Source organism: Ahaetulla prasina, chromosome 2 (genome assembly GCF_028640845.1).
Source record: "Ahaetulla prasina isolate Xishuangbanna chromosome 2, ASM2864084v1, whole genome shotgun sequence".
Classification (NCBI taxonomy): Eukaryota; Metazoa; Chordata; class Lepidosauria; order Squamata; family Colubridae; genus Ahaetulla; species Ahaetulla prasina.
The window spans coordinates 101896345-101912744 of NC_080540.1; the positions used below are offsets into that span (position 1 = coordinate 101896345).

A 16400-nucleotide genomic window follows, 5' to 3' on the forward strand; every position below is an offset into this window, starting at 1 on the left:
CTGCTTGCAATTACTGCAATTACTGCAAGTTCAAGTTCAAGTCCCACCAGGCCCAAGGTTGACTCAGCCTTCCATCCTTTATAAGGTAGGTAAAATGAGGACCCAGATTGTTGGGGGCAATAAAAGTTAACTTTGTATATAATATCCAAATGGATGAGACTATTGCTTAACACAATGTAAGCCGCCCTGAGTCTTCAGAGAAGGGCAGGATATAAATTCCAAAAAAAAACAACACTACTGATGTACACATTTCTGTTGTATGACTACGGTGGTCATCTGTAAGTTTACAGGTACTGAAGGTGCTGGGTATCACCTTCAGGTCATAAGGGCTCATTATCAAGAAATCATCTGTCTCCTACATTTCTGCCCGTCTTGTTCATTTCAACAGAATTGGTATGTTTCAGGTCCTATAGATTAAATTCTGCCACCTGATGGAACTTAGAAGGTGATCTTTCTCTGTCACAACTCCTGTTCTATGAAACAGCAGCAGACACACCCTAGATTTGTATGTCCCCCCCCCCCCCGCCTTGGCCTCATTCAGACTAGCCCTCAAATGCTCTGGGTTAAATGGTATGGTGGCACTTTCTGAGAATGATATACATTAAGAGGGTGTTAGTTTTATTCTTCTTGAGTGTTTCACTATCCTCCTTTATTATTATTATTATTATTATTATTATTATTATTATTATTATTATTATTATTATTATTATTATTATTATTATTATTAATAATAATACTGTTAATACTTATTTACTTACTACTTACTGTTAATAATACTTATTGTTACTGTTAATTCAATTTTTTAAACTGTTGTATGCCACTCAGCATCACTAGAGAGTTGAAGGGCTTTGCAAATTTGGTAAAACATCAATAAGACTGTTAACTCTTGGCAGCATTTGTAGACCCAGTCAGTAATGCCATTCTACACACGTTAGCATGTTGCTAGAGATATCTATTCAAGCCATTCCTGGAGTTTCAGTTCTGCAACTTAAAAGCTTTGGGTTGCTATCAACAAAGTCACATCTCTTTTTTCCCTCCTGTTCCTTTTCCAGCCAAATACAACAGCACAGCAACTTCTTCAGAGGAGCAAAAGTTACCAGTCTTCTCCCCTGAAATGTGCTTCTCCTTTACAAAGGTTCTTACCTAGATCAAAAGGTGTAGAGTCACCCACTTTCTGCAAAGGATCTGAATCTAGAAGGAAGACCATGAGACAGTTCTCTATTACAACTGCCCTCAACACCCTCAACAGGATGGTCCATTCACCTACAGGAAGGCAGACTTTGGATATTAGCTCTCCTGTGCTCATCAGTTCTAGCAACCCTTGCGTGACTGCAAAGCACCAAGAGAAATTAGAAGCCCCATATAACATACCAGACCAGGTAAATGCATTGTTGTTTTTTTCCTTTTCTTTCATGATTTTGTTCTTTCTCCCCCCGTCCACTCAATTATCTCTATTGCATGCTGCTCGTAAGGAAAAGGTAAGTGAATAAACAATAGACTTAAAAAGAGTTGAGGTGGCACAGTGGTTAGAATGCAGTACTGCAGGCTATTTCAGCTGACGGTAAACTGCAGCTCGGCAGTTCAAATCTCACCAGCTCAAAGTTGACTCAGCTTTCCATCCTTCTGAGGTGGGTAAAATGAGGACCCAGATTGTTGGAGGCAATATGTTGACTCTGTAAACCGCTTAGAGGGGGCTGTAAAGCACTATGAAGCAGTATATAAGTCTATGTGCTATTGCTATTAATTGGTTGTCCTCTCCTATCTTTGGAAGAGCTTTATAGCTCCCGCTGCCTTAAGAAAGTTCAAAACATTCTTAAAGATCCATCTCATCCTGGGCACCCTTTTTTTGAACTTTTACCATCTGGCAGATGGTACAGGATAATAAAAACAAGGACAAATAGACTGAAAAACAGCTTCTATCCCAGGGCAGTAACTATATTGAATTCTACTAATGCAATATCAGGGGTTTGCAATTCAATTGTATAGATTGTGAAAGATGTGTGTTTGTGTTTTATTTTTATAGTTATAATATACACTGAAGTTGGCAATTAATTTAATTGTACAAGGTGCAATGACAATAAAGTAAACTTAAGTTAACTTAACTTAAGAGTAGGTGCTCTAAGGATGTGGTTTTGCTTACCAGGCAGCGAATTGAAAAACAAACTTTATCTGCCACAGAAGGAGGGATTAATTCTGGTTTCTAAAAAAAATTCTCTCTCGTGCTCTGCTGTACAAGCTGGGGCCAATTCATCGGATCTCAAATGAGGCCCCAGGTATAGTTCATTGTTGTAATTTAATTTAGTCTTCACCAAAGTTTATGCATCACGTTTAATTTTCATCTGTAAAACTTGTGGGCATTCTTTCCAACTTAAAGTGTTTGAAATGGTAAACATAAAGGCAATTAAAGGGATTGAAATGAAGTCACATAGTTTAATAAAGCCGAAAAACAAAACCAGATATTTTTTTAATGAACGAAAAATTGAAAATGAAAATGAAATGCCAATACAGATCGTCATCTATTGGTGGAATAAACAGCCAGGGCAGTAATCCTAATCCCAGAAACTTTCTAGAGCCAAAGAGGGCCCACTACATCTAGTCCACAACTCTCTGTCCTTTTTTAGTGGTTTGGGCCCTTACACAGTAGCACCAAAATTTATCTGCAAACTGATAAATAATGAGTGCATCATTTTATGATTTTCTGCAGGGAAAAATCCAAGTACTGTAAATGTCAGAAATCTGCAACAAAATGAACAGATTTATTAATGTCTGATATGCCCTATAGGACAATGATTGCAAAAATCAGCTGTACGGTCATGGCCATTGGCTGCAAGAGGTTTAACCTTCTCTATGCTAGAGAATAGATACTATTTCTAAGAAAGTTTAGTTCATCTAAGTAAATGCTATATTGCAAGGAATGGTTTTATTTATTTGAAAACTTGAAAAACTATTGTATATGGTTCTATATTTTTCATAACTACCGTATTTTTGGAGTATAAGACGCACCTTAGTTTTTGGGATGGAAAATAAGAAAAAAGCTGATAGGCAAGTGGATTGGCCTCCCGGAATACCCCCCAATCAGCTGTTCCCAGAGGTGAATTTTAGCAACAGGTTCCTTGGTTGTGAGCTCTGTGCCTTGCTTTTATTTTGCTTTTTTTTCTGCCTCTGAAAGCCTCCGAAACAGAGCTTCAGAAAAAAGCCTCTAAAGCTGTGTTTGGGGTTTTTTCCTGAAGCTCTGTTTGGAGGCTTTTTTTCCTGAAACTCTGTTTGGGGGCTTCTTGTCCGAAGCTTCATTTCTGATGCTTTTTTCAGCCTCTGAAACCTCCGTTGGAGAAGCTGGGCGGGGCTACATTCGAAGTATCCAGATTTTCACCCTCTTTTTTGGGGGGGGGAAAGGTGTGTCTTTTTACTCCGAAAAATATGGTATATGCACTATTTTCCAACTTAATCAAGAAATTTTGTACAAGCTATATAAAATCAGATAATTTGTAAGGCAATCTCCTGAGTTTATAAAATTATTGTTTTTTTGTCCTAATAAAAAGTACGGGTCAATATAACCCATCAGCATATCATGTGCTTATTTCTTTGGTTAGATGTCCTAAACCATTATACTACCCATCTGCTTAGTTCTTAGGTCACTGAATCAGCACATTATATACTAAAATTACCTAATTCATTTTAGGAATTGCATAAGAATAGGATTGGTGGTCTTGAAAATCTGCAGTGATGAGATGGGACCATGTGGGTCATTCCCATTCCTTTGCTTGGGTTCATGGATTATAGTCTAAACTAAAGAATGATAGGCATGGCTAGTTTTGAAAGTATTAATTATCTATTTGGAAAGAGAATCCCAGATTGCTTGTATCCTTACGATTTATATTGATACTGATTGTTTCCCGATTGCTTATTTGTACTCTATGACTATCATTAAGTGTTGTACCTTAGAATTCTTGATGAAGGTATCTTTTCTTTTATGTACACTGAGAGCATATGCACCAAGACAAATTCCTTCTGTGTCCAATCAGACTTAGCCAATAAAAACATCCTATTCTATTCTATTCAAATAAACAATTACTTAACTCAGAGCAGGCTAATACAAAAAATCTTATGTGATATATGTGTGGCTTACACAAATGCCAACAATGTGCACCTGTAAGAAAAGCAGGGGACAAATGAAAAAACATGCATTATAGTGTTACAATGCAAACCCAATGATGTAGGTTTTTGCATGCAATAAATGAATGTCTGGAGTTTGCATTGTGATGTCACAGAATAGATGTCATTATTTTTTCATGATGGTTTATAGCTAATGCCTATAATCTCCAGGCTCCCTGGTGAGCTATGTTCAGGGACAATTATCAGCTAAAGCATTAATATGTTCTAGTTGAAAGAGCCATTTGTCAATGGTATCAATTATTATGTTTCTAATTTGGAATTTTATTTAAAAAGACCAGTATTACAAATGACTAAGATTGTTCTGAATTCTGAATTTTTACTACTTGTTTATCCTTCCAATTCTACAAAACGTCAACGGGCCACTGAATACCACTGAATAGAATAGAATAGAATAGATTTTTTTTATTGGCCAAGTGTGATTGGACACACAAGGAATTTAAATTGGTGGATATGCTCTCAGTGTACATAAAAGATACCTTCATAAAGGTACAACACTTAATGATAGTCATAGGCTACAAATAAGCAATCAGGAACCAATCAATATCAATATAAATCATAAGGATACAAGTAACAAAGTTATAGTCATACAGTCATAAGTGGAAGGAGATGGGTGATGGGAACGATGAGAAGATTAATAGTAGTGTAGATTTAGTATATTGTTTGACAGTGTTGAAATTATTTTTAGTAGAGTGATGGCGTTTAGGAAAAAACTGTTCTTGTGTCTCCAGTGCTCTGTAGTGTCGTTTTAAGGATAGGAGTACAGTGCTCTGTAGTGTCGTTTTAAGGATAGGAGTTGAAACAGTTTATGTCCATGATGCGATAAATATTTTCACAGCCCTCTTTTTGACTCGTGCAGTATACAGGTCCTCAATGGAAGGCAGGTTGGTAGCAATTGTTTTTTTTCTGCAGTTCTAATTATCCTCTGAAGTCTGTGTCTGTCTTGTTGGGTTGCAGAACCAAACCAGCCAGTTATAGAGGTGCAGACAAAAATAGCAAAATAGTATTTTATACACACCATTTTGCACGTACATATTCTCTAAGTCTTGCAGAACCAGCTCACCTTTTTGGAGCTACGTATAAAGTTTACTTGACTATGAACAGTGACATTAACAAACCCAAAGGTTACTCATTCTTCTGCATCAGCACTGAGATTTAATTCTTAAAACCAGCAGGCAATGTTAATGAAGATTAAAGAGCGTTGAGATATATATCAAACCAAGCAGTAAAATGTAGAGAAGTAAATCACTAGCATTAAGCCTGACTATAAGACACAAAGTCTCTTCCAAAATAAGGTATTTTGTTTGCTCCTCATGAGTCTTTAAAGCCACTACCGAGTCAGGGAGGAACAAAAATGAAGGACTAATTCCTTTTTTCCTGCATATTTGTTACTCAGCAAAATATGGAAGCATGGAAAGAGACAGAAAAGATCTTTGAAACAAGCCAATCCAGTATGGCCTGAAGCATTTGTTTGTCAGAGCTGTGATCTGTGTTCAGATTTGTTCAGAAATTAACAGAAAACCCCAAAGAGTCCATTAAAGTGTGAAGCTGGAGAAAAATAAATCCTGTAAGGGAACAATGGCAAACCACTTCATATTGTTAGCAAGGGTCAAACTCAATTGACCTCAGACTTTCTTTGCTTTATTGGTCTATTTGATCTTTTCTATTTTCCGAAATGAAACGTAAGTTCCAGGACAACTCCCGAGCATTCTTTTGCTTAAAAAATGGAACCTGTGGAAATTGAAGGGATTATTTCCAAGAGTTGAGGAAGAAGGATTGGAGGATACAAGTAGCAAGTAGATTGCCCATTAAGGATGGAAGGAAGATAGATACGGTAGTTACCACTGAGTGAAATTCCACATTGAGTGGTGATTGCCTGGTTAAATGTTGCTACAGAAACGTTGCTTTTGTATGTTGCCACAGAAGGCAGATCTGATTACACTAGTAGAATTTGAGTCATCTGCATTAGGTTAGCCAGATATTCTGTCCCTCAGTTGTTTCGGAGCAGTTTCCTCAGCCATTGCCTCAACATAACATTTGTCCTACTACTTTAAAGTGGAAATGAATCCTTTTTTTTTAATTTGAATTTATATCCTGCCCTTCTCCGAAGACTCAGGGCGGCTTACACTGTGTTAAGCAATAGTCTTCATCCATTTGTATATTATATACAAAGTCAACTTTTTTATTGCCCCCAACAATCTGGGTCCTCATTTTACCTACCTTATAAAGGATGGAAGGCTGCGTCAACCTTGGGCCTGGTGGGACTTGAACTTGCAGTAATTGCAAGCAGCTGTGTAAATAACAGACAGACTTAGTCTGCTGAGCCACCAGAGGCCTTTTTAATTAGTCATCGCTCCCAATCCATAAATGAGTAATGCTTAGGGTAAATATACTTAATATAGGATATATTAACAAACCAAGTAATAGAGAATGAAAGTTAGCTCATTACTGAAAACAAATAATATTCTAAGGCTCCTTGTAGAGTCGGCATAAAGGCACACCATTTTCTTACAGCCAGAGGCTGCTGAGAATGTAAGAAATGATGCCAGAATACCATCGGAGTTTGCACGCTCCAAGTCCTTTCTTTGTTTTGTTTTTTGTTTTGAGATGGAGGGATTAAGAGGCAATATATAATTATTCCAATTGGGAAGATTGTAGGGTTTAAGGGCTAAACTGTATATATTAGATTGCACCTTAACTTCCCCCAAACCTCCTCCTATAGTCCAGAGATTCCAAGCCATAAAATAAGATAGGGATACATGCCATCTGTAGGACACAGGGCTGTTCACTTGCATATATAGTGTACATATCCTTGCTTATGCTCGCTTTGTTTGCCTGTTTTTATATCCTTCATATATTAACCAGTTATCTGTCTGGTAATTTTCAACTATTTCCCTGTTGTTTTTCAATTGCAGCTTGTAGTTTTATGCTGTGCTAATCTTGATGCAAACTACTTAAATGCATACAGTAACTTACATCATTTCCAAGCTTAATCATGCCACATGATTCCGTATAAAGATCCTAATAGAAAAGAATATGTGTAGCTCAGAGTTGAACTGTGAAGTCCTTGGTCCTCTCAAAGGTTTGTTGTTTACTTGCCAATGTTTCAATACCCAATGAGGTAACATTATCAGTGTGAGTGAATGTGGGGTTTGCTCCTTGTTTATGTACAGTGGCTTGCCCTCCCAATATTGGTGAGGTGTGTGGTTTTTTTCCTTAGTAGTTCCTTAAATTCTCTGCTTGATTGTTTGTCTGGTGTTAATCCCTGCTTGTCTGGGTGTGGGCTGGTGGAGAGGATGTGTGCTGGTCATTTTGTTTCCTTTTTAGCTTGATTATCTAGACGTTGCCTTTAGTTTCAAGGCATATATTTTTGTTTGTGTATATTTTGGCTCTTAGAGTTATGAAAATATCTAATAAATCTATTTATATTTATGGAAATAATGTCAGGGCCCCAAAACCAAGAACGAGTTACTTCAGAGCAGTTTCCTTTGTTGTTCTTGAACTATCTTGCAAAACTACAGCGATTGCTTGCATCATTAAAAATATACTTTGAGAATCTCTGGGGAGGAAGGTTCTTCATTCTCTTTCTCCCAATCAAGAGATGAGTCTTGGTCCTCTGGAATGCAGCCCCTCCCTTCTTGATATCAACACCATATTCCACTACAATAGCTATTTCTATTTCCCTATATCTTGTCATTATAATATAAATAATTCCTTCTGGTATACTGAAATTGGAGACTGACTCTTTATTGCCATTTATCATCTTTAAGAAATAATGTCCTCTAAATAATACAATGGTCATTCTCTCTGATCAAAAGGCATTTGAAAACAAGATGACACTAGCCTTGGGATGCCTGACAAGTATAATAATAATTAAAAAAAACATTGATAAGCTGTTAATGGTAAGAGATAGTGATATCTGAGCCAAACACAACAGGATAATGAAGATAAACTAATCACATATTTGAGAAGAGAGCGGAGATAACCAAATGAACAGACAAACTTGTGTTGCAGAAGGTTATGAGACATTTGCAGACCTCAGACAGAGTGTGATTCCGGAAGATAAGTTACAGAAAATGTAAACATTATCTGCAGCATTCCAAGATCCAAAACTATGAAAGGATTAAGGGATTCCTGAGACTGGCTAACTCTTCAGTTAAATGTTGCAAATGTGTCTGGAGTCTGAGAGTGCTGGCTTTTTTAATCCTCTGGGGATAGATAGATTAACAACAAGATGCTTTGTAGAAGGTAATGGAGAAAATTGCTATACCGAGTCATTGGCCCTCCTCCTCTCCTCCCTCAGAATTATTTGGGGAGGTTGATACTATCTTATGGGTAAATGAATGGATAAAATCAACTGCCTTCCAAAGAGACACAAGGCAACAGTCCAGAATCTAGTTTTCAAATAGAATTCTTTATTGGCCAAGTGTGATTGGACACATAAGGAATTTGTTTTGGTGCATACGCTTTCGGAGTACATAAAAGAAAAGATACATTCGTCAAGAATCATAAGATACAACACTTAATGATAGTCATAGGAAAACAGTCCATATAAATGTCAATATACATCAATATAAAATAAAATATAAATTTATATAAAAATCAAATATAAAATAAAACAGTCAATATAAATAAATAAATATATCAATAAACTGTATTTAGTGTTTATATGACCGTAAGGAAAGATTATGGACAGGGAAGGAAAATTTAGGAAACACTCATAATACCTATTATTTATTATGATTAACCTCTTCAAAATACCTTCTACTTACAAAAAGGGTCACAAGATCATAATGTGTTCTTGTGCTTGGGTGTGCATATGGATGCACACTAAAAGCTTTTTCTCTACATTCCAAGCACAGCCTACAATACAGACCATCCTCACTTCTTAACCGCTTTACGCTCTACACAGAGCTTCAGCGGATGAAGTTCTACCTATTGCAAAGCTGTGATTCTAAGCACAGGGTTGCTGCCAAAACCAAGCCGCATTTTTAGGGAAAGGAATTGTGAAACTCATCCAGGTAGCTCCGAATGCCAGTTCCAAATGCCAGCTCCCTCTGAGGTTAATAAGGAAGCTTACCTCCTGGAGGCATTCAAGTGATGTTTGACCTTTCATGCATTCCTCTGGTTTGGGCGTGGACTGGGCAAATTGTTTTTTCTTCTCAAATGAGCAATGAGCCTTTCAGTTTTCCCAACTGCACAGCTGGAGACTGAAGGCACCGACTCCAGCCAGAATGCACGAGCTTCTTTGAGTCTCTTGAAAGGTTGGTTTTGACTTAATTTTTGTTTGGGTCGGGGATGGTTGCTTTAATAACTGATAAGTTTACAAAAAAAAAAACATTTTACTTCTTTCCTTTATAGCAGCTCCAGGTGTCTGATTAGCACTACTAAGCACTTCTAAACAGGGATTTTTTTAAAAAAAGAAGGTAAAAGTACCGTGATGGGTGCAGTTGAAATGAGGACATGTTTTTGGGAGCTTTGAGTTGAGTTGAAAGGAGCTTGCGCTGCTTTGCTTTGCCTCTGAAAAGGAAGGCTGCTCCGCATTTATTCTTGTCACCGAGTTCATTTTGTTCTAGAAAAAGAAGTGTTCCTGGCAACTATAATAATAATTAAAAAAAACATTGATAAGCTGTTAATGGTAAGAGATAGTGATATCTGAGCCAAACACAACAGGATAATGAAGATAAACTAATCACATATTTGAGAAGAGAGCGGAGATAACCAAATGAACAGACAAACTTGTGTTGCAGAAGGTTATGAGACATTTGCAGACCTCAGACGGAGTGTGATTTCGGAAGATAAGTTACAGAAAATGTAAACTTTACCTGCAGCATTCCAAGATCCAAAACTATGAAGGAATTAAGGGATTCCTGAGACTGGCTAACTCTTCAGTTAAATGTTGCAAATGTGTCTGGAGTCTGAGAGTGCTGGCTTTTTTAATCCTCTGGGGATAGATAGATTAACAACAAGATGCTTTGTAGAAGGTAATGGAGAAAATTGCTACACCGAGTCATTGGTCCTCCTCCTCTCCTCCCTCAGAATTATTTGGGGAGGTTGATACTATCTTATGGGTAAATGAATGGATAAAATCAACTGCCTTCCAAAGAGACACAAGGCAACAGTCCAGAATCTAGTTTTCAAATAGAATTCTTTATTGGCCAAGTGTGATTGGACACACAAAGAATTTGTTTTGGTGCATACGCTCTCGGAGTACATAAAAGAAAAGATACATTTGTCAAGAATTATAAGGTACACACTTAATGATAGTCATAGGGAAACAGTCAATATAAATGTCAATATACATCAATATAAAATAAAATATAAATTTATATAAAAATCAAATATAAAATAAAACAGTCAATATAAATAAATAAATACATCAATAAACTGTATTTAGTGTTTATATGACCGTAAGGAAAGATTATGGACAGGGAAGGAAAATTTAGGAAACACTCATAATACCTATTATTTATTATGATTAACCTCTTCAAAATACCTTCTACTTACAAAAAGGGTCACAAGATCATAATGTGTTCTTGTGCTTGGGTGTGCATATGGATGCACACTAAAAGCTTTTTCTCTACATTCCAAGCACAGCCTACAATACAGACCATCCTCACTTCTTAACCGCTTTACGCTCTACACAGAGCTTCAGCGGATGAAGTTCTACCTATTGCAAAGCTGTGATTCTAAGCACAGGGTTGCTGCCAAAACCAAGCCGCATTTTTAGGGAAAGGAATTGTGAAACTCATCCAGGTAGCTCCGAATGCCAGTTCCAAATGCCAGCTCCCTCTGAGGTTAATAAGGAAGCTTACCTCCTGGAGGCATTCAAGTGATGTTTGACCTTTCATGCATTCCTCCGGTTTGGGCGTGGACTGGGCAAATTGTTTTTTCTTCTCAAATGAGCAATGAGCCTTTCAGTTTTCCCAACTGCACAGCTGGAGACTGAAGGCACCGACTCCAGCCAGAATGCACGAGCTTCTTTGAATCTCTTGAAAGGTTGGTTTTGACTTAATTTTTGTTTGGGTCGGGGATGGTTGCTTTAATAACTGATACATTTACAAAAAAAACATTTTACTTCTTTCCTTTATAGCAGCTCCAGGTGTCTGATTAGCACTACTAAGCACTTCTAAACAGGGATTTTTTTAAAAAAAGAAGGTAAAAGTACCTTGATGGGTGCAGTTGAAATGAGGACATGTTTTTGGGAGCTTTGAGTTGAGTTGAAAGGAGCTTGTGCTGCTTTGCTTTGCCTCTGAAAAGGAAGGCTGCTCCGCATTTATTCTTGTCACCGAGTTCATTTTGTTCTAGAAAAAGAAGTGTTCCTGGCAACTATTTAGAAGAGATAGCATCTTATAAACACTTAGCATGGAGTAAATTCAGTGGGATTAATTCTGAACAATCCCGATCTGGATTGTGCAATGTGGGACTTTTGACAAAGCAGGTGCTGGTTCTGCGCAGTGGGCTCACTTCCAAATTACACTTTTCACCTCCTTTCTAATATTAAGCTGCCACTTCTCACATGTTATATTTTGAGTAGATACTTCTTTTTCATGTTGAGGGGGGGGGAAACGTAATCTAAACTAATTATTTATTTCATATAAGACAAGATATGTTCCAGCATGTCAGTGTCTTGTATGGTTTTTACATGTCTTCCCAACCAAAGTGGGGGCCCCATAAGACACCTGTTTAGCAGTAAACTGGTGATATGGTTAACTTTTTTATCGATATACATTGGATGGTACATTCTCTAAAACTTCTATTCTTGAGATGAAGGGAGTAGCTACTGTATACAAGGAACCTCTGTACAAATTTCCTACCATTGCATTAGTAGGAAACCAATTACATCAGTTGTTAAACTCTCCCTTGAATCAAGTTCAATTAGATCTTTAGTTTTCTTGGCAATGAGATACAAATTATTTGCAACTGTCTTCTTTTCAGGGTTTTTTAAACTTCCCAGATTAGCCTATAGTTCTAAAATTTCCTAACACAGATGAAGTTGTGCACCTGAATATCCATCTTTATGGAGACTCTACTCACAGGCATGATTCAAGGATTCATTCCATAAAAAGAATGTATTGGATGCAAAAAAGGTGAAAAAGAGAAAACAAATTACTGGCCAGGAAATGTATCAATGTTACACATTGTCTTGTTTGCATCCTAACCTGTTTATGTAGTTACCAGTCAAACTGCCTAAGGATGAAGGAGTCAGTCTGATTTACTCACCGTATTATTAGCATTTGTTCAAGTCCCATCTGATTTCCTCAGCACTTTGAACAACTTAAAAATCCATAGGCATTTTTCCAGCTATAAAATAATGTAAACATGTTTCCATGACACATGCATTTTTGCAAGCATCTTTCCCAGTATGTACCATTTTCTCCCCCTAATTCATGGGAAAACAGCATTATATATAATAAACAAAGGTCAAAAGATAAGTTCATGCAAACATTATTTTCAGAAATGCAAATTACGCCCTGGTGTGTTTTAAAAATAACCTGGAATAAAACATGCACGGAAAGGGATAGATGAATTGTCATCATCCCAGTACTCATTCCACATGGATATTGTGTTAAAAATGTAAAATATTATGTTCATTTAGATTTTGTTGAAAAGGAAATGTTTAACTTCCTGTAGATTTTGGCTGTGGAGAGATGCCTGAAAATGAAACACTAATGCCCAGAAATCTGTCAATCTCATTACTGTAATCTGAAGATCCTTCTTTCAAGAGATGGAGGTTATCTCATCAATTCTTAATCCTTGGCCTTGGCAGTCCTTTTGTTTAATTAACACTAGCAGTGACCTGTCACTAGCAGTGGGCGTCACATACTGTAACAACTGGTTCGTCCAAAACTGAAAATGTGAGCGTGCGTGCGCATGAGCGCAGCATCGAAAAAACAACAATTATGTAGGATGGAATAGCGCCAGGGCAGGCCCAGCCGCGGGTCAGAACTATCGGTTCACCTGAACCAATCAGAACTGGAGCAGCCCACATCTGAGTGACTCCCTTATTTCTCCTCTAGACTCAGAAATCTCAAGAGTAACCTCTTAAAAAGTGTCATTTGTTTTCCTATTAGAGCATTCTCCTACTTTGATCAGCTGTCACATCTCTTCTCCCAGCTGGAAGTCAAAGGAGACAGATTAATATAAGGTGAAATTGTTACTTGACAGCCAGTAGAAAACCTCAGACTGTCTTAAGAGAGTCATCCAAATTTCCTACCATTGCATTAGTAGGAAACCAATTACATCAGTTGTTAAACTCTCCCTTGAATCAAGTTCAATTAGATCTTTAGTTTTCTTGGCAATGAGATACAAATTATTTGCAACTGTCTTCTTTTCAGGGTTTTTTTTTAACTTCCCAGATTAGCCTATAGTTCTAAAATTTCCTAATGATATCCCATCTATTTACCCAATTTGATCCTCCATTGCTATTTAACTAGCAGCCCAACTTTGGCTGATCTCAAAAAACTAAGCAGGCCCAGGATGGGTAAATACTTAAATGAGACACCAAGTTAATTTCAAAGCCAAGAAATCTACAGTATATTTACTTTAATTTACCACTTGCCACTTTTGTTTTAGAAAGCCCCAATGTTTATCATAACTAGTGACATCCTGCCTATTGAATGCTATGCTGCTTAAATTGCAGATGCTCATTTTAATAGGATTAACTAGTAGTAATCTTGCCTAGAACTTCAGCCTTGTGGAATTTTTTTTCAAAAGGAATGGGCTCAAGTCTATATATGTATATTCCCAACAAAATTATATTAACCAAAATTGTTTAATCCTAGGGTAATGGGCAACACAATGCTGTATTTAATTCTTTGAATACTTTTTCATCTCAGCTTTATTCTCTCTTCTATAGTGACTATGCATTGGTATAAATAACATGGGAGAGGCAGAAAGCTAAGTTAATCCTCCTGTGCAGACAAGAGACAACCTCATCCTGCGTACCAGTTTCTTATCTGCAAAAGTCTGAGTAGGATTAAATTGGGGGACAGTCCTAATCCCAATTCTTGTGGGGTAAGCACTAATGAACTCACGGAACATAAATTTAAGAAATTACGTGTTAATGTTGCACTGTAGGAGTTCAGATGCTATCAGCCTTGGGTAAAGAGAATTTCAGGTGAATCCAACCACAAGGTCTTGTTCCATCTTTTCCTGGTGAATTAAACAACAGAAGAGATGTTTAAATACAGGAGAGCTAGAAATGAAACTCAGCATTGTCTCGAACCTTCTTATCCTCCCAAATTCTGTGGATGAGGAATCGCCATTGCTTGTATAATTTAGAAATGCAGTGTTCCTTCTTAACCACCACGGTTTAAGGATTACTTATGAGTAACCAGTATAACATGCATTGCATACATGCACATTATGATGAGATGGGATGTAAAAATTATACCTCTTTTAAAAGAGAACCCCCTCCCCAATCATGGACCTCATCATTCAAGGGAAGGCAGCCATTTTCATTCTCAAAGTCACACTTTTTTTGTCCTTGGTACCGCGAGCTCTAAATTGTGAAGGATGTTTAGTGGCAAATAGCAACAAAGAGGCTGACCATTGAATTTCTGAATCCAATCCTAAATACTCTGAAGCCACAAAACAGAGCCTGGGGGTTGTATGAATGTAAGAGATGTCTATTCCTGTTTTAGGAAGTGAGTCAGTGAATATATCATTGGGGAAGGCTGCAGAGGAATATAATCAGGGCAGAGAGGGGAGGAAGCTGTTACAAGAACAAAATAAAAAAAGAAGCAATGCTACTTTGCTACCCTCTTTGCATTTTTAGATTATTCCCCAGGCAGTAGAATCCTTGATGCTCTCTGAACTTGGTTATTTTCTTGCCGATGTTTCATTACTCAGCTAGGTAACATCTTCAATGTTAGAAACGGGTAGGATTTCCTCTATGTTTATATACAGTAGCTTGTCCTGTCACTGAGGTGGGGGTGTTGTTTCTCCTTGATTAAGGTTGTTTTTAATATTTGATTGTTTGTCTGAGTTGGTAGTTCCTTTAGGGTATTTGCTTACTGCTTGATTACTTGTCTGGTGTTGCTCCTGATATTAACCCCTGCTCACCTGGATGTTGATTGCGGGCGAGGAGATGTTCAGACCTTTTTGTTCCTTTTGAGCTGCTTTATTGTTTCTTTTGAACAATGTGTAAATGTGATTCATCTCTATGCGCCTGTAAATGACCAATATGTCTGAGTGCTGAGCTTCCAGGAATTAGCTTTTTTGGATTTAGGATGGTCTAGGATGCTCACAGTTCCTAGTTGAAACTATGTTTAAGTCTGTCCATGTGTTGTGAAATTAAGGAGTTTTCATAGCATCTTCTTACTGCCAGTTGGTGTTCATGGATGTGCTCTGTTACTATTCTGTTGCTTTGTACTCCATAATGCGGCTCCAATGGGGCAGTATCACACTGGAGGTTGTTGATGGACCAATAGAAGATCCCCCGTCGCACCCGTCGTGCATATTATTATTATTATTATTATTATTATTATTATTATTATTATTATTATTATTATTATTTAAATTTCTATACCGCCCTTCTCCCGAAGGACTCAGGGCGGTTCACAGCCAGATAAAAATACACAATAATATTACAATATAAATACAATTAAAATACAATTAAAAAACTTATTCAATTGGCCGAAATTAAAATTTAGGATAAATAATAAAAAACCCATTAAAAACCCATAAATTTAAAAAACTAACCCAGTCCTGCGCAGATGAATAAGTGAGTTTTAAGCTCGCGACGAAAGGTTCGGAGGTCCGGAAGTTGACGGAGTCCTGGGGGGAGTTCGTTCCAGAGGGCTTCCCCTCCCATCTTTTAATCATAATTTTTATTATATCTCTATCTCTATCTATCTACCTCTACCTCTACCTCTACCTACCTACCTACCTATATGTACCTATACATATATGTGTATGTATAGGTACATATAGGTGTGTACCTATACACTCTGTATACAGTGTGTGTGTGTGTGTGTGTGTGTACACACATACATACACATACCTACCACACCATATTTATTGCTTTTAATGTTGTAAGCTGGCCAGAGTCACCTCACAGTGAGATGGGCAGCAAACAAATTTAACAAATAAATTAAATAAATCAATAAAGGGTGTTACAGTCCTTACATTGTATATTTAGATGGCTCATGTTTTTTACTTCTTGGTCTACTGATTTTTTTTTATTTTGGAGGGCTTTTGTTGGTTTGTGTGCTGCCACCATGCCA

At 37.3% G+C, this 16400-nt stretch overlaps 1 protein-coding gene across 2 annotated transcripts in view; it reads left to right on the plus strand.

Annotated features, from left to right (window-relative positions):
• The window catches only part of SH3RF2 (SH3 domain containing ring finger 2), a 108175-nt gene that overhangs the window by 57165 nt on the left and 34610 nt on the right, over positions 1-16400 (plus strand). For both annotated transcript variants that reach the window (XM_058167668.1, XM_058167667.1), the window contains exon 5: positions 1053-1379. In XM_058167668.1, coding sequence (XP_058023651.1) covers positions 1053-1379 — 327 coding nt within the window. The remainder of the gene's footprint in view (positions 1-1052; positions 1380-16400) is intronic.